Raw genomic sequence first — 18,662 nt, forward strand, 5'->3', positions numbered from 1 at the left:
CAGTGAAATGTATATAGTGCAGCACATCAGCTGACTCCATAAGCTGTCTCATCCACCCTAGCACTTACTGTCTGGGAGGGTTGACTGACACGCTAAACTGTCCCTGTAATCAAAGCTATCAACCTTGAACTAAGGCTGAGAGTGGACAAACACTTGATAATAATATAGATCTGAATGTATTTTTCTTTGTTTTTGCATGAAAATATAAAATATTTTTTAAATCAAGAAAAAAAGACATTTGCAAACAAGAAAAATCTCACATTTATTTGATATCAAACAAGAGTTGAATTGTATATTGTCTGACAATGGGCTCTTACAAAATAAATGAAATGAAACGAAACAGTGCTGAAACAAGTCACACAGTCCAACCATTTTCTTTTTCAATTTTCAATAGTTCAAAAATAATAAATTAATTTGTGTCAAACTCTGAAGTACGTTCATAAAACTTGAATATCGTATTGACATAAAAAGTATCCTGACAAATTTCTTCAAGTAAAATAAATTATACAACGACCCAATTTACTCCAAATCTGTGAATGGCATGGTGTTGACAAATATATTACTGGCAAAACTCACCATTCATGAAAGCAAAGCACTTCACAAGCAGATGTGAGCATGGTTTCATAAGGGATTTGTAACTTTTTAATTTTTTTAAAACATACTACAATGAGTCAAGTGTGAAAGGAAAACCACATTTCCACCTTTTGAACAACCTTATTTTTTTTTCTCAAAAATGATTGCCTCAACATTAAAAGGTCATAGTCACTGAATGGTTGCCGTAACATTTTTTGTTCACTTTTTACACCTGTGGTACAGCAAAATATATTTTCTTCAGCTGTTACTTTGACAACAGTTAAATGTGCAATAGAGAAAATATAAGGCCTGAGTCTTGAATTAGTGGTATCTAAATGTCTCCAGTCCTGACAGAGTGGTAGCAGTTCTCTGGTGATGAGAGTTCAGGACCAAACACGTCCTGGTTATTGGACCTTGGTTCTGGAATCTCCTCCAGAACATCAGGAACATTCCACAGTTCTAAACCCGGACCATGTCTTTTGTTCTCGCTGTCTTTAGTATAATACAAATGCAAGCTGAACAGGAGTGGCGCCAGGTTTCTCTCTAACACTCGGAGTGGTCTGTGCACTATTGTCTCCACGTCTAGATGGACAGCAGAGCAGTTCCAGTTCGAAAAGGCGCCTGGTTTCACAAGGACGTTTCGTGTATTTTACTCACGTCTGTGTGAAAGAAAAAGTCATCCATCTCCTCCCTTCCTACCCACAAACATCCTGTACTGACAGGACGTGTATTGAGGGTGCAGAGGAGGGCTTGGCAAACAGTTTTGACATCAACCAAAAGCCCAGATATGTTCAGGCCGGTGCAAACAGAAGGATGGCGTTCCCCCCTGCTCAGAGGCTGGTGATGAGCTGCATCTGTCCATCCCGGGGGCCCTCTTCCTCGGGCACGCAGTCTTCAGCGCTAGGTGGGACGATGCACCCATCGCTGGTGCCCCGGTTTATGTGGTAGTAAGACAGGGGCTGGGGCCCATCGCCCAGCTCAGGCATGCTCTTGTGGTAGAGGTCCTCGCCCTCGCTCCTAGTGGAGGGGGAGAGTTCCTCCTCCTCCTCCTCCTCCTCCTCGGGGGGGTAGGGCGAGGCTGGGGGGGAGGGCGAGTCTCTCAGGTTAGGCATGCTCGTGTACAGGGAGTCCCTGTTATTGTTCGGCGAATGGGGGTCCATGTCCTCCCCGGCCGTCACGGTCTCTGAGGTGTGGCCCACGACCCCCTCAGGCCTGCGGGGGGCCTTCTGGGCGCTGTAGAGCAGGGAGTGAGTCCTCTGGGGCAGCAGGGGGGCCTCCAGCGCCTCCTTGTGGTGGGGGCGCAGCAGCAGCTCCAGGGTGGGGTGGCCTCCCCCCAGTCCGACCCCCCGCTGGGGGGGCGAGGTCTGGGCGTGGTCCGCCGCGATGGCGTCGTCCTCGCCGCCGCTCCCACCCCCGTCTCGGTCCCCCCTGGCCCTGGTCTGGGGGGGAGGGGCCCTGTCCCGCTCCTTCTCCCTGGGGAGGTCGTGGCCCTTGGGGGCTCCGCGGGGCCTCAGGTGGTTCTGAACCAGCTCGGAGATGATCATCTTCTCGAAAGCGGCGTCGTCCAGGCTGAGGCCCCCCAGGTCGCCGGGGGCACGCACGCCCACGTCCTCGTAGTCGTCGTCACGCAGGGAGTAGCTATTGTTGAAGTTGCCGTTGAGGGGGAGGGTGTCCATGGCGCTGATGTCCCTGCTGTTGGTCAGAGAGTGCTGCCCTGCAACGACAGGCGAGAGGCGTGGATTAGATGGGCAGCTCCCGACCAGCTCGGGTCCACAACAAATCTACGACATCCGGGTTCATACTGCTCAGGACACCTCCGCTCTGTCACCGCTTTGGGTGTTAATCCGTTCGTTTATCTGTGACGCAGACATCTGAATGCAGTTAAGATTACCGAACATGTATGAGTCAGTTGTTATAATCACAACAAATGTTAGGAGGTGTTGCTGAACAATATTAGGCCGCGAGAAAGTAGAGGAAGTAGAAGAAATAAACATACAGCGACACACTGAAATGCGGCGGGCCCAAGAAAACAGCCGCGCACAATACGACATCCACAGAAATGAGAAAAGGAAAGAATGAAGCTGTGCGGGGAGGCGGCTTGGAAACGACAACAAATCAAAAGCATTCCACTCTCAGGACGGAAAGAAAGAAAGAAAGAAAGAAAGGAGAGAAAGAAAAGAAAATGCAAGACGAAGAGTAACTTATGGCCAACACAGATGCCAGGCCACCTCTCAGCATGGGGACCCACAAGCACAGCAACGCCCCCCAACACACCACGATACACAGGCAGGGTGCAATGACTCACTTTGCCACCACTCACATCAAGTGTGTCTGCTCAGGCTATCTGGCCTAAGAACTGCTGATGTGCAAAAAAAAAAAAAGAAAAGAAAAAAAGTAAAAACAGATGCCTTTTTTTCAATTGCAGCAGAAAGGAGAAATTACTGAAATAAGACAAAAGGGGAGGGGGGGGCTTCAAAAACCAGGTCTGGATTCAGTCAGTCCGCTCTCGGATTGGGCTCCTTGAGGGTAAACTCCCCACAATGTCTCAGAATGGCTCCTATGGGCTCTCTTTCACAGAGCCCTTGTGAACCGCTGTCGTGACAGAATCGGAACGCTCTGGAAAAGAATGACTCGGGGGTGGGGGGGGGGGGGGGGGGAATGGACGGCGAATCCTGAGGACGACTGAATCCAGAACTGGGCAGGTGGTGGGGCTCGGCGGCAAGCAATCACAGTCTGATCACAGTTTAAATGGCAGTTACATTGTCATATCATTACTCTCTCTCTCTCTAGAACAGGACTAGTTGGGGGGGGGGGTTTAAATGTTTCTACAAGTACCTACTTAATAGGTAGACAATGACATACACAGTAGATTACATTGATAACTTCTTGTGAAGCCCCCATAATTGCCCATAATAAACAGTGGTGCTGGGCTGGGTGGGTGTGCTGTGGTTTTACAGGGTGGTTTGATGTGAAAGGAATCGGAATGAGAGGCTGAGCAAGGGGATGAAAGAGAACACTGGCTGTCTCCGAGTCAGTCGCCTACATGCACAGGAGAAAAGGAGATGGAAGTCTAAGATTTCAGCTAAATTAGTCTGAATAGACGCGAATGTGAGATTGGTGGGGGGGTGGGGGAGGGGGGGGGGTGGTGGAGGGAGGATTGAAGCGCTACAATGTCATTGCCGTGGAGATAAGGAGTGTCTCTTTAGCAGAGAGAAAAGGAGAGTAAAAACAGACATCAAAGACGTGTCTCAAAAAGAGCGGACGGAGGGGGGTGGGGGGAGGGGGGAAACGAGGGGGCAAGAAGGGGGAAGGATTCTTTGGGGTTGAGAAATATATATATATTTTTTTTTTAACCTGGTGAACATTTGCATTTGTTTATGCATCAGCAATCATTTTAATGCAGACAGGTATTGTCTACTGGGAGGAGGGAAGTGATGTGAACGGAATTGAGCTGGACACCGAGACAGCTGCATTCTGGGAAACGGTCCAAAGGAGATTCGTCCAAGATGTTCTCTCTCCCATTTTTTACTGCATCAAATGAACATCTGCAGAGTATTATTTCATATGAATAAATATATAATAGAAGCCATGCTTATCCTCTTGGCCAATATGAAGACTGCAGCAGAGGAAATTTGAAATAAGCCAAAATGTCAGAACTAGGTAGGCTCTGTCACTACAGCCTTGAAACATGGTAGTTGATCATCCCAGTATAATCTTCCTGTTACAACCACAACCAGTGACTAATCCTGAACCACTTCCTCGTAAACATCCATTTTTGTTGGGACCATATAGCAACTCTTGGACCCTGGGCAGTGTGCTAAATGTTTTTTTCTTGGCTCTAGATGTTCTGAAGTGTTCTCCGTCCTGCCTCTGCCGTTCTCCATCGGCTGGACTTCCACATGGTTACTCTGCTTGTACGAGAGGACCGACTAACAGTGTCTCTACAGGTTAGACGCCAATTGTGATGACACGCACAATAACCTGTTCATTAGCTGTTGCCACTTTCCGTCCGTCTATGCCACTCAGATCAAATATGCTAACGTTGTTGTGACTGTGAAGATAAACATCTCGTGTCTTTAAAAAAAAGGTTGTTTGATGGCACATGGGGAGTTCTAAATATGCAGGCCGTTTGATGCCAAGATTGTGCTCGCGACGCGATTAGCGGCGTGTCTTTGATTTCTGTGAAATCCGCGATGGGCTCCAACCTTGCGTCGTCGACAGAGGCGGGAGCCAGACTTGGAAGTGCTCTCATTGTGATGCGAGCGCGAGCTCCAAGTCGCGGCGAATCAAGAGAGCTGCTGCAGTGTGCATGTTATCATGAATCCTTCCTTCCTCTCGCATTTAGCCTGCCCGCACCGCCTTCCGTCCCCCCTTTCATCATCAAATGCCTCTGCATATCTCAGGGTGTACAATTCTGCCTGCATTGCGTCATGTGCTCCTGTGTGTTTTGTGCTTTTTCTCCCCCTTTCCTTTTTCTTTTCGACTGTGTGTGCGCGCGTCTTCCGTACCATGCCTTATCTCCTCCTCCTCCTCCTCCCCCCCCCCCCACCCCGCTTTGACAGAGGGTAAAGTAGGTCACAGAAAACACTGACAGCATTCCAATCATCAATCTGGCTTGAGAAAGGAAGTATGGTAACAAAAATAAAAATCTACAAAAATTACGTTGTAAAGATATCATTTAGACGTGTCGATACGAGGAACGCGCGCTGAAGATCAGGGGAAATATCTGAATTCTGTCTTGATTTCCCCACATGCTCTTATGTAGTCTAAGCAGATAGCTCCGAGCGCTCCGGGCCTTATCTCTCGCTGTGTTTTAAAAAAGGCACTTGCATAGATAGAGACAGAGTAAAGATAGAGGGGAGGGAAAGGGGGGGGGGAAATACAGCGAGGCCTTTCAACACTTCACGCTGTGTCGGGGTCGAGGGGCAACGCCCCCGAAGTACGCCGTTTCAATTAACTTCAGAAGCGGGGGCAAAAAAACAAACGCATCTCGAGCAAGAAACGGAGAGAGGTGAAAGGTGGAGGAGCACCTGGAGAGTGAAAAGCCGGAGGGGAGGGGGTGTTGCACACCACCGTTTCCGCCAGCAAGTTGTTATAGGGGTTGTTAGTGTCGTGGGCTCTCAGCAGTGGGTTAGTGAGGAGGTAGTTGCCAGTCATTCCTGCGAGAAGAGCGAGAGAGCGGAGGGAGCGGGAGGAGAAAGAGTGAGGACACGGGGGGGGGGGGGGAGAGATGAGGGAGACAGGAAGGGGGCGAGAGAGAAGAGAGGAATAATTGATGTAAGTCAAGACGTTGATGCACCGCGTGGTTATTATTACCCACTGCGTTAGCCGTGTAAACATGTCTGCATCTCCCATCGCTGAGCTGGCTAACAAAAGGGGCACGGAAGTCTACCTCCCTGCTGCCGTTTCGTCATTGTCATCACAGACTTGTTGTACAAAATACTGATGTTCTGGGAAAAGTTATGAACCCAATACATGCAGTGACATTTAGCCGAGACTCTTCTTACAAATATCCTGCCAAAAGATGAACATTCCTTTACAATTCAGTTGAAAACATTTCAGTGTGATTAATTATCGTTCACGTTATTATTCTTCTTAATATATCATTATTGGGCAAGCGTTTGACTTGAGCGAGCAGCTCCAGTTCTGTTGGGGTACACGTTGAAGAGACCCTGAGGAGATCCTCTCCCAGCTGTGACCCCCTCCTCGCTATCGGCCTGACGATCCTGCCGTTCAGCAGTGAGTCATGGCAGCAGCCAGATCCAGCGGGCCTGGCTCGCCCAGAGTTGAAAACCATCTCCTCGTCAGCCAACACCTCACGCCAAACTAAACAGCACACGTCACCATCCCCTAACGACACAACAAGTAGCAGCTGTGCTCCTCTGACAACAACGCCTTGGTCACGGACTTTGAAGGTGGGATGGGAACAATTAAGGTGGGGTTTTTGCTGGTAGCTGACCAAAACAAGTCCACCAAACTGACCGACTTGTACATATTTATTCTGAACTGTGCAACTTCAGAACATTATTCTGTTACACTGACATTATATATACAAAAAAACAACTATATTGTCGCTTTGCATTAAAGCTAAATGAATAAAATGTACATTGTCAAGAAATGGTTCGTCCATGGACGACTTACAGATGTATACATAACGTATCTTCCAAGTAACTGCAGCAGAGTTTCATGTGTAGGACACACCTACAGATATATCCCCGGTGCATCTCCTGCTGCTGGGACAAAGAGAATGGGATATGTGGCTGGTGGTGTCAGCTCACCCTGGTTGAGAGTGGAGGTGCTGTTGATGTCTCCTGAGATGAAGGACGACTCGGACTGCTTCCTCACCGTGTCGTTCCACATCCTCCTGATGCGACTCTGGGAACACAGGGAGAGCAGACTTATCAGCGCCAAGCCCTGTCCTGGAGGGAGTCAGTCCTTAACGTACATGAGTAAACGCAGTATTACATATACAGTATCTCTATTGGTATGTATTATTTCGTGAGTTTAGTACACATGACTAAAAACTCGTATAACACTGGCGCGTGTACAGGCAGGGTGTCAGTTTCCCTGCGTCTACCATCATACGCTCGGCGCCCTCCCTCGACTGTGAGGGGCGGTGCTCATGTGTTCCGGTGCCACACTGATGCGTAAAGGCTGTGTTGACGCTAGGCTTCCCCCCCCACCACCCCCACCAAGTGTGGGTGAGACCGTTCAGAACCATCTGCTGTGATGAGGGCTGTGGTGGGGCCGGGGGGAGGAACAAGCTCCTCCGGGTGGGGAGAGAGGGCCAGCAGGCCTGGGCGGCGGGTGCCGGGCGGGGGTACAGACCCTGTCCTGTACCTGCGTGGCGGAGGAGTAGCGGGCGGTGGAGCGGGACGTGGCCGTCTTGGCGGCACTGTGGGGGCCCTCGGAGGGCAGGCGCCGACAGCAGTGGGACTGACGGAAACACTTGCTGTACTCTTTACGCACCTGCAGGACGGCCAGGAATCAGGGGAGTCAGAACAGTGTAGACATGGCAGGTGAACACCACACACACACACACACACACAGGATCAAAATCGTTATTAAATGCCACCCAGCTGACAGCAGATCAAAATGGCATATCTCTAGAGATATCTCTGGCCCATATTCAAAGTTGACACTAAAATACCATAAAGAGAGGGCATTTTAGACAAATATGAACAGCTGGTGTTCCTGGAATCAAGATGACTTAAATGTCAAGAGATGCTGTTCACAAAGTAAAAAAAGAAAGAAAAAAAAAGCCAATTTAGCTGCGCTTCACAGGCTGGGGAAATGTTTCCTTTCGAGATGCGTGTGTCAGTGTGTGTCAGTGTGTGTCAGTGTGTGTCAGTGTGTGTCAGTGTGTGTCAGTGTGTGTCAGTGTGTGTCTGCTCCTCTCGTGAAAGCTGTGACACAGAAGGGGGGGTTGGGTCGCACAGTACCTTCTTCTGCAGGAGGCAGTGGAAGATGAAGATGAACATGCCCTGGAGGGTGTTGAAGATGGTGAACAGGTAGGCCATCACCACGGAGGAATCGTTGAGGAAGAACAGGCCGAACGACCAGGTCAACCCCAGCAGGCAGAGCAGGGCGAAGGCTCCCATCACCCAGGACCTGGGGACACACACACAGAGCGCCACAGTGGGCGTTAAAACCACATCTCCCATGGAGCCTTGCGCTTCCCCGTTTCCCCGTCTCCAAAGGGTGGCGCTTCCTCCCGAGGTCTCTCCTGTGCGGGACACGAAGCCTGCTGAGTCGTTTTCAACTCGACGTGTCATGTACACACAACAAGGCTCGGGTCGTTGGAAGTGCTGATAGTCTGCCTTCGGAGTGTCCTCAGAGCTTACGACACCGAGTCAAACAATATCTCCTCCCGGGAGCTTGGGGCTTCGACAATTGCGGAGACAGCAGGTTTCCAGAGGTTTCCAGGAACGCCTAGAGGAAATCAGATAACCGGGCGGCGATCTTCCAATGACGACAGCTGGCGAAGCGAGCCATCGATACAGGGGGACAGAAGTGATCTGCCTCCCTGGGAGAGGCAGAGAGGACGGAGAAGAAAGGCAGAGCGCTGGGACAGCCGAGGCACCATTGTGGCCCGTTTGTGAGAGAAATTCCATGGACAGTGAGATGAATAGCATGGGTGAAAAAGGAAGAGATGCGACCGATTAGCTCTACTGTGCTAGGCATTCTGTGCGTCCTTTTCATTTGATGGTATTTGTGCGTGGGCGCAAACGCCTTTTGTCTTTCAAGCGCCACCGTTTCTTTCCACGGTCTTTGTGGAAAGTTTCCTCGCTTTTGACATTGGAGTAAATGCATGTTCGATTGGAGGTGGACCCCAATTAATGACAGTTAATGAGTTTTTTGCACTTTGAATTTTTGTGTTTGAAAAGAGTCGCTATCTACAAATGCAGGCACTTTTTAAACTCAACTTTGTGCCCAGATAGCACAACGCAAAGGTCGATTAAATGGCTTTTTCCCCTTCCCCTGCTACAGCTAAAGAAACACATATGGGGGATGCATCATGTTACCTCTAAGCAGGAATAAAACATGTTGTTTTGTCTTGGGACCATTTGATCAAGTAACTGGGACAAAAACATGGCATGGGACTGGTCTTTATTTATCCAACTCCCTGACTGGCTTTTACAATGGAAGGGATGGGCACATTTCCAGTTTCTCCACCCTTAAATCTATGAGCCATATGTTTGGGCCAACTGTCTAGGGGGACCCTGTAAACCATGCCAGCACAGGAGCGACTGATACATGAGGTCAAAGATGCAGTTATGGTAGAAATAAAAAGAGCCAATAACCTCAGCAGAGTGCAAACACTGGCCTTATAAAACCAAGTAAAAAGGCAGGATAGAAATCAAATCTGAAAAGCATATCTTGGTGCCGGGGCAGTTTTGAGAGAAATAAGAGGAAGTGTAAAAGGTCAAATACAGATTGACTATTACAAAGCAAAGGCATGGAAGTGCACTTTGTATCTCTTTGTATTTTCCGGCTCCCCCCTCCCTCACACGCAGTGGTATGACCCAGAAGCCCCCCAGTGTGATCGGCGCGCCGCCCTCACCTGATCCCCCCCAGCCTGGAGGAGTCTGGTTTCATGGAAGTGGAGTGCTTCACCATCTTGTACATCGTCACCATCAGAAAGATGAGATTGAGCTGTCAAAACAAGAGGCATGTCAAGGTTAAAGCAGCGCACTTTGGACGTGAAGCGTTCATTTCCTGACATCCAGGGCTAGTCAGACAGCGCTGAGCACACAGTGGGGGTTGCTGTGCTCACCAGTATGTACCCTGGTATAACTCACCCAGATGGATATGAAACTTTGTGGCCTCGGTGAAAATAATAAAGCGCACCATATAACAAGAAATAAGAGAGGTCTGGGTTTGTGTTTTTGTATCGTCTTTGACAAACTGCCTTCAAGGCCCCTTCCTCGCCTGTAGCTCATGTAATGCACAACCCCAGGCCTTGGCCAAGCGGCCTCGAACAGAGTGTTATTCCTCATCAGACAAGAGAGAAAGAGACAGACAAAGAGGGGGAAAAAGAAAGGAGAGAAAGAAAAAAGATTTTAGGCGGATGTGTATCTAACCACAGTCAAACCAAACAGGTATGTCTACCTAGGACAGATGTTATGACATGACTGTGACAGAGAGAGGGATGCATTTAGACAGACATATTTCAGCAACTGTCTGTTGCCAGAAAAAACTGCCACATCTAAACCATAATTAACTATTTAACTTTTTTGTGACTTCTGGATGCTTTTGTGGCATGGAAGGGTCTCTCACTACCTTGAGTACAAGCAGAAGACATACTGCTATTTGGCTCACCACCAACCTATAAAAAGCACTTTGGTGAATATTCAGGAGGACAAAATCGATATCCTGATTTTTAAGTTATTAAAGGCTTCTCTGTAATCCGCCCTCAAGCAAGTGTCTTCAGAAACCCAAAGCAATCCATATACGAACCAAAATAAATATCAGCAGCCGCATAGGAGGACAACACCGCAAAGCAACGCAAGACGGTATCTGGGCCTGTATCCGCCGAGAAAAGCTGTTCATCTTCTCTAAACTCATTAAAAATTGAAACTTTTAAACACAGGAGCTAAACAGACCTTGGTTTTGAAGACAAAGAGAGAGACGGAAAGACAGTTAATGGAGAGAGAAAGCGCGCAGAGAGAGAGAGAGAGAGAGTCTCTCTGTATGTAAGTGTATAACATATAAGTATATATAAGGCCATGTTTTATATTGATAAATATTTCTGTAATTCTTCCGTTGTTTTGGCAATATGAACTATTGTTGTTTTCATGCCGATAAAGCCTTTTGAACTGAACTGAGAGAGAGAGACAGAGAGAGACAGAGACAGAGAGAGACAGAGAGAGAGAGACACAGAGAGAGAGACAGAGAGAGAGAGAGAGAGAGAGAGAGAGGCTTTTAGATCACGACTCGGGAGTGGTGCCGAGGTTAGTCTCCCGGCCACCGGGGCCGTTTTACGTGTGCATGAGTCGAGCTGCTGGAGATGCCTTTAACACGGCCGTGAGTGATGACACAGATCTGATGAGCCAGCCAGCCAGCCAGCCAGCCAGCCAGCCAGCCAGCCAGCCAAACGAGTCCTGTCCCCCACGCCCAGTCTCCAAGGGACCCCCCCCCCCCCCTCCACCAGTCACCTTCTCAAAAAATACACCCCAAGAAAAAGCAGCTCCCGCTGCGGGGCGTGCCCACAGCCTGTGGACGGTACAACACATGTACAGCACGTGTGCACACACATGTGCCCTTTTTGATCTATCAATAGATTTCCAGTATGCGACTTCTGGCGTGGTTTGTGTGCGCGTGTGTATGTTGAGTGAGCGAGTGAGTGTGTGTGTGTGTGTGCGCGCGCGCTTGTGCATGAACTCGGTGAGCCAGCACATGAAATATTAAAAGGTGAAGATGGAGACGTCCCTGTGCTGGGATTGGCTAGGGATGTGTCATGATCCGGAGCACGGCTCTGGCTCGTCCTGGTAATGGCTGTCCTGGTCACCCACTCATTACCGCCATGTTCTAACTCTCTCTATTCTCTCTCTAGCCTTCACCCCGCCCGACCCCCCCCCCCACACACACACACCCCCCCCCACCCCCCTTTCTTTCCCTTCGCTGAGCAAATGACCTTCACGCCGCCGACAATTGCGTCCCCTCCTGCAATCAGGAGGAGGAGGAGGAGGAGTGCCTTGTGCGATGGGCCCGCTCTCCACACCAAACAGACCGGCCGCTGCTGTTTTGCCCCGGCTTTGATTTCAGGAGGATTTCATAGTTGGGCGACTCCTGATGTCCTCATGTCAGGATATAATGGACCACTATCCATTCATGCAAATTGATTTGCAAAAGCAGAGCTAAGTGACCGCGCAGGGGAAATAGCACCAATAAATACATGTTAGAAATGAGAGAAAGGGGGATTTTTATCTCCTAAAAAAAGCTACAGACAGACAGAGACAGACAGACAAACAGAGACAGACAGACAGAGACAGACAGACAAACAGAGACAGACAGACAGACAGAGACAGACAGACAAACAGAGACAGACAGACAGACAGACAGAGACAGACAGACAGACAGAGACAGACAGACAAACAGAGACAGACAGACAGACAGAGACAGACAGAGACAGACAGAGACAGACAGACAGACAGACAGACAGAGACAGACAGAGACAGACAGAGACAGACAGACAGACAGACAGCCCCTCACACGCTGGACGTGGCAAGCCTCACCGTAATAATGAAGGTGACGGGTCCAATGAAGCTCCATATGAAGTGGTTCTCCACGTTCAGCCAGCACCTGCAACCCACAGCACACTTACACCAACAGTTCCACCAACATGCCCCCCCCCCCCCCCATTCTGACTCTCTGTGAAAGCTCCACATTCCCTACACTCACCCTTACAATAAAGCCATTACGGTTCATCGATCAGTCCCAGCTGAGAGCAGAGCTGGAGAGATGGTGGCAGTGTGATACAGACTACAGCAGCCATGATCCCCGCCACCCCCATCTCTACCCCCCCCCACCCTCCCGCCGCTACAGTGATGAAAGCCTGACCTTGAAAACATGCTGGCTACAAGCCATAAAGGACCTGAACTGAGCAGTTGTGGTACCGGATCCATGACATCAGAGTCTACCAATGTGTACAAATGAGAAGCCGGTCTCACTCTTGACTGTGTTCTGAACCTTGCCGGAAAATAAATAAATAACATGGCTCTCATCAGAGATGTGTGTATTATCTTAGGGGAACTTCCCTTCCAATGAAGAGATCGGTGCTCCTCGACCCCAGAGAGTGAAGAAAACCCTTTATGTGCTGTAATCTACACCACATAAATCCAGGTAGTGGAGAATATACGTAACAAATCATTTGGCTTTGCTTCTTGGATAAAGGCCACTGGAGGATACAAAAATAAAAAAAAAGTTTCGAGAGCCGAGGGCAAGAGGGAAAACAGAGGGAGGGAAAACAGCCCAGTAGACCAGCGCAGCTAGCCAGAGCATTCATTAATGTAGCGGTTTTGCTCACAGCCCTCTCTTTTAGCACTGACAAGGGTGTAAATTTGCTATCAGCCAGAGGAGGAACCAGGCTGTGTGATGTTGCTCTCATTAGCACATATATCTGTATGGGGGAGAAAACTGTTCCTTATACAAGTGCCACGGAGGCGGGAAAAAGTGCGACGTGCACACCGTGTGAAAATCGAAAAAGAAAATGGCGGCCAAGCGGCGGCTCACTTACGCCCTCTGAGTCCCGTAGCTGCGGTAGTCGACGGCTGCAGAGATGACCACCACCAGGGACGGGAAGAGGTAGCCGGACACGTAGTAGTACTTCCTGCGGGAGAACTCGCTCTCAAACACCTCCACCAACATGAGGTACAGCTGCACCCCCTCCAGACACATCCAGGAGAAGGCCGCCAGGAAGAAGAAGTGGAGGACCCCCGCGATGATGGAGCACATCAGCTGCAGGGCAGGGCGGGGGTGGTGGTGGGGGGGACACATTTAGAGGCTGCACACATGGCAGGATAAACTGTGACCCAGCTGTATACCCTATAGTGGCGTAATGATGAACACATTTACCCCTGAGGGGGGGTGAAAGAACCGGCAATCACACTTATATAGATATATAGAATTACATTTCGAAATGTCATTAAAAGATCAGGACGTGTTGGTTCCCTCGATGAGGAATAATGATGAAATATTAAAAAACAGCTACAACTCTGATCGGTTAGTCTATCGTTGGGTCGGGGGGGGTGTGTGTGTGTGTGTGTGTGTGTGTCTGTTTACCTGAGGCTCTGTCATGTTGATGCCCACGAGGAAGACCAGCTCTGCGATGAAGAGGTTGAAGCAGAGGTTCTTGTGGATGGTGTTGCGGTCGCTCTGCAGGCCCCGGAAGAAGCAGAAGGTGAAGAGGCTGATGGCCAGGCACACGAGCGACACGGCGATGCCCATCCTGGTCATCACGGTCAGCAGGAGCTCATGCACGCTGCCCTCCCCCTGCCGGACACACGCGCACACAGCAGGAAGGGTTAGACGGCGGGGTGACTAGAGCGCACCTCATTAAACGCACCTCTGGGAGTTAAAAAGCCATTTAAAAAAAAAGGATAAATATCACAGTTGTTAGATGTAATTGTGACTCGATGACAGGTGCGACTATGTCTGTAACGCAGGCTCGACTCGCGTCAACAAGGGACAAGGTTTGTCTCAGGGACCAGATGTCTATACCTAATAAAGGCTGGCAGAGGCATCGAAGACAACCTCCAGCGCACAAACTAGACATTCCCAATGTCACGGCCAGTTGTTGCTGTGGTGGCATGTTGGCGTGCTCTGGCACGTGTTGCGGCGCGTTAGGTCATTAGCAACGCGCCGCACACGGCAGCGGTTCTGCGAGAGGCTCTCTCTCCGAACAGGAGATCAGAGCGCATGTCACAGGCTATGAAACTGAACACATTTCAATCTGGACGCGCGCCGAAATAGAACGCCACACCGAATCTTATTCGAGAAAAGCGGTATTAAAAGTGAGGTCATCTCTTCCTTGCTTTGTAATTTTATTGAGGGCAGGAGTTGTAGTTGAGGTGGGTTGGAAGGGGTTGGTGAGAGTTAAGGCTTAGCCCCGGAGGTTCGGCTTCAAACTTGTGGTAAAGGTTCGGGTTGCAGCGGATGACGGGGAACAGAGTTCACGAGTCGGGATATGCTATTATTTCAACCGCGAACTTATGTTCCACATTTATTACTGGCTAGATGCTCGCAGCACACAATATTTATCATGTAATTGGATTGTAATTGCATTTCGCCAGCATATGGATCCAGTCCACTTCCCGTCGAGTGGAAATGCAAATGAAAGCTCATTGCACGCCGTATCCCATGATTCCCAGGGACACACATGTGCAAGGAGGGCTATTAGTCACGGGCCATAGATAAAATGTAATTCATTTCCAATAACAGTCTTAGCTCCAGACCATCTTATTCCTGAATCTGGGCCCGTGTCTCTGGGAGCAGTAAGCAGCTGACTCCATACATGCCTCAAATCAAACCTCACTGCTATTTTCAATACCACCACCCCCCCCCCCCCCCACCCCTCTGAAATAATCACGTGTACGTTATCTTGCACCTAGCATGTTGTCATCATGGGTAGATAACATGGAGGAGAGAGCATGAGGAACAGGGGGGGGGGGGGGGGCTGGTTGTGGCCACCCACCACATTTCCTTTGTGGGCCATCAAGATGGCGAAGTTGGTCAGGTGACTGCAGGAGCAGGTGGTGTGGCTCTTGTTGGTGTCCAGCAGCTTGCAGCCCAGGGTGGACCAGTATCCCATCATGCTCCTCTCCGAGTAGTTCCAGAAAGAGCAGTTGGGGTTATAGTAGTGCTCTTTCTACAGGGCCGCAAGCGAAGAAACAAAAAATGAATAAGGTGTATGATAAAATCCAACCGCAAACACCGAAGCATCACAGGTACACTACCAAGTTATGGACATTCCTAGATATTCTCATCCCTTTCATCACTGTCAATTAAGCAGCAGGTTGTAGCACAGGTTGCCATGGTAATCAAAGAGCAGAACACTTAAAGTAATATGTGCAAGCCCTACTGCTGTACGCTGTGCAACCGAGCCCCGACTCAAGTAATTACACATCCATCAAAACTCCAAGGTAAACACCAATGCTTTTCAAACCTTCCATTTGAAATACCACCACCAAAAAAACAAACATTTCTCCCTTCTTTCTCTGCTTTTCCCTCCAAGCCCTCCCTCCCTCCCTCCCTCCCTCCCTCCCTCCCTCCCTCCCTCCCTCCCTCCCTCCCTCCCTCCCTCCCTCCCTCCCTCCCTCCCTCCCTCCCTCCCTCCCTCCCTCCCTCCCTCCCTCCCTCCCTCCCTCCCTCCCTCCCTCTCGACTGCGGCGTTCAAGGCTGGTTTTCACGACACTGACATTCATCTCCCTCTGCTAAAGACCACCCTGCCATTTCACTCTCCCTGGTTGAGCCCCTAGCCGGCTGGAGGTTGTAGGGCTCCGGGGCTTTGTTTTGGTTCTCGAGGGGGGGAGCTTACATCCAGGTGTTCCAGGGTGAAGATCACCGGGTCGGACACAAACACGCGGCTGGACTCCTTGGTGATGGAGGCGGACAGGATGTGGGAGTTGACGGTCAGGGAGAGGTTGCGGCGGCCCGCCTCCCCTGGCCCCCTCAGCGTGGCGTTCTCCGTGCTGAGGAAGTGGCCCAGGTGCTTGTAAAGGACAAACACCAGCTTGGCCACCCCTGAAAGCAAACACAGGGACAAAGGAGGATGAACACGGTTTTTTCCCCGGCGGTTTTCCCGCTCATTTCGGCAGCAAGCCGAGCACGGCCTGTACACAGCGGCACGGACGCTCTCAAAACAAGAATAAATGAAAGAACACGGCAGCCCTCGGGCGTGCCGTGAAAAGGGGGGGGGGGGGGGGGGGGGGGGACGTCGAGCTGCCTACCGTTCTTGCTGTTGACTTTGACCGTATTGGAGGTGATCTGGATGGACGCGTCGCCCTTGCTGCTCTGAGGAAACCTGAAGTCTTGGACCTGCCCGTCCGTGCTCAACACGTACACGTCCAGCACTGGGGGGGGGGGGGGGGGGGGCACAGGGACGGCATTACTCATAGGTCACATTACAAAAGCAATACGTCGTGTTTGATAGAGCTCCTACATAGAGGTCGGGGTGACGGGGTGATGGGGGGGGGGGGGTGAAACAGGAGAACACAAGTCCAGCAGACCAGCAACAGAATCCAATCTTATTGTCAATATCCCATCTAGCGCTATTTACTATAAAAAAGGTAGTGAGCTCGAGACTGTGCAGCTCCTCAGGGAGGGAACTAGAACAGGAGACGGAGAGAGCCAAGAGGCCAGGGGAGGAAGAAAGAGAGAACATCGGAGAGATAGAGAGGCAGAGCGAGCGAGCGAGGACAGGGGAGAGATAGAGAGGCAGAGCGAGCGAGCGAGCGAGGACAGGGGAGAGATAGAGAGGCAGAGCGAGCGAGAACAGGGGAGAGATAGAGGCCGAGCGAGAGAGAGAGAGAGAGCGCGGTAGAGCAGGCGAGCGCGTAACCTGGTGCAGCATGAATGTCAAATATTCATAAGATCAAAAATATCATTGGGCTTTTACTCCCCCGCCCACCCCACCCCCCCACCACCTTCAGATAACTCTGGGGCTCGCCGAGCAAATCTCTGAAAAGCTACCCAATTCTAGCAGCCTCCCTCTCTCTCCCCCTCTCCCTCTCTCTCTCTCTCCCCCCTCTCTCTCCCTTCCTAACTCTCTTTCCCCCCTCTCTCTCTCCGTGTCTCTCTCCCCTCTCTCTCTCTCTCTCCCTTCCTCTCTCTCTCCCCCCTCTCTCTCTCTGTGTCTCTCTCCCTCTCTCTCTCTCTCTCTCTCTCTTCTGCGGCGTGCCAGCTGCCGGGTGGTGCTCCCTTTGATGTGTGAAATTACCGAGGGGTCAGGAGGACACACGTATCAGCGCGCTCCCTCGCGTCAGAAACAGCCTCGCCTCCTTCAGATAGATGGCTTTTGACAGATGGAGATGAGGAATTGTCCTCCTAACATCCCCCCCCACCCCCACCCCACCACCAATGCCCCACCTTTAACTTCACTCCCCCTACCCCTTGACAGGCGGACATTTCTGTATTTTTTGGGGTGGTGGTGGTGGTGGTGGGGGGAGGGAAGGAGTGGTGGCGGTGGGGAGAATGTTAATTGGGAGAGAGGATCATTTTGGCCTTTCTTCTGGGCTTGTGGGGAAAGCTCCGGGTCAGACGACTTGTTCTGAGCCTTGAGCCGGCTGGTTTTACACAGGGCTGCTCTCTGGCACCGTCCACAATCCTTTCACTCTGTTGCCACAATAGTACAATAACATCTACCCAGAGCTACAATAACATCTACCCAGAGCTACAATAACATCTACCCAGAGCTACAATAACATCTACCCAGAGCTACAATAACATCTACCCAGAGCTACAATAACATCTACCCAGAGCTACAATAACATCTACCCAGAGCTACAATAACATCTACCCAGAGCTACAATAACATCTACCCAGAGCTACAATAACATCTACCCAGAGCTACAATAACATCTACCCAGAGCTACAATAACCTTTACCCAGAGCTAGGGAACTGCATGGGAAGAAACGGCATCAAGCCATTAACTTCTTACTACACAGCATATTACACAACATATTAATCGGTGTATTAGTCCTATATAACTAGACCTTATTCCTTATCTACTTAGGTTGATTTATTATCATTTAATGGAAAAGGTCTAAGGACTCATACAATAGCATCTATAGAGTAATACTTTTCAATTGGCTCTTTTGTTTTCCCTGGGCGAACCGGGAACTTCATCTTGTAGCTGAGAGACTCACTTGGAATATTTAACTATGCAAGAAATAGATTAGGAATCAAGGAAGACAAAAAAAAGAGACTGAGCCGGAAACTATAACCATGGCAACGGAAAGCCACATGATTTTTTTTTTTTTTGATGACAGTTCACCGCACAAAGCTGACTTAAATGAATGAGATCACGTTGCTAATAAACTGCCTGTGAGAACATGTTAGCGCGCTAGCGCCAGACGAGACATCAAAA

General features: G+C 50.0%; 1 protein-coding gene across 4 annotated transcripts in view; it reads right to left on the minus strand.

Annotated features, from left to right (window-relative positions):
• Positions 1-237: 237 nt before the first annotated feature.
• Positions 238-18,662, minus strand: part of adgrl2b.1 (adhesion G protein-coupled receptor L2b, tandem duplicate 1) — a 63,681-nt gene continuing 45,256 nt past the window's right edge. For 2 of the 4 annotated variants that reach the window (XM_084707090.1, XM_084707088.1), the window contains 12 exons: positions 16,524-16,646; positions 16,112-16,317; positions 15,269-15,442; positions 13,858-14,067; positions 13,313-13,533; positions 12,312-12,378; positions 9,638-9,729; positions 8,016-8,184; positions 7,414-7,542; positions 6,852-6,948; positions 5,604-5,732; positions 238-2,287 (listed from right to left, as the gene is read on the minus strand). In XM_084707090.1, the coding sequence (XP_084563216.1) occupies positions 1,404-2,287; positions 5,604-5,732; positions 6,852-6,948; positions 7,414-7,542; positions 8,016-8,184; positions 9,638-9,729; positions 12,312-12,378; positions 13,313-13,533; positions 13,858-14,067; positions 15,269-15,442; positions 16,112-16,317; positions 16,524-16,646 (2,501 nt within the window). In that variant the 3' untranslated portion in view covers positions 238-1,403. Of the gene's footprint in view, positions 2,288-5,603; positions 5,733-6,851; positions 6,949-7,401; positions 7,543-8,015; positions 8,185-9,637; positions 9,730-12,311; positions 12,379-13,312; positions 13,534-13,857; positions 14,068-15,268; positions 15,443-16,111; positions 16,318-16,523; positions 16,647-18,662 lie in introns of all 4 variants that reach the window. The other 2 variants (XM_084707089.1, XM_084707091.1) reach the window with 2 other exon arrangements.

The sequence above is a fragment of the Hypomesus nipponensis genome, chromosome 10 (assembly GCF_054491055.1).
Source record: "Hypomesus nipponensis isolate SF chromosome 10, ASM5449105v1, whole genome shotgun sequence".
Taxonomy (NCBI): Eukaryota; Metazoa; Chordata; class Actinopteri; order Osmeriformes; family Osmeridae; genus Hypomesus; species Hypomesus nipponensis.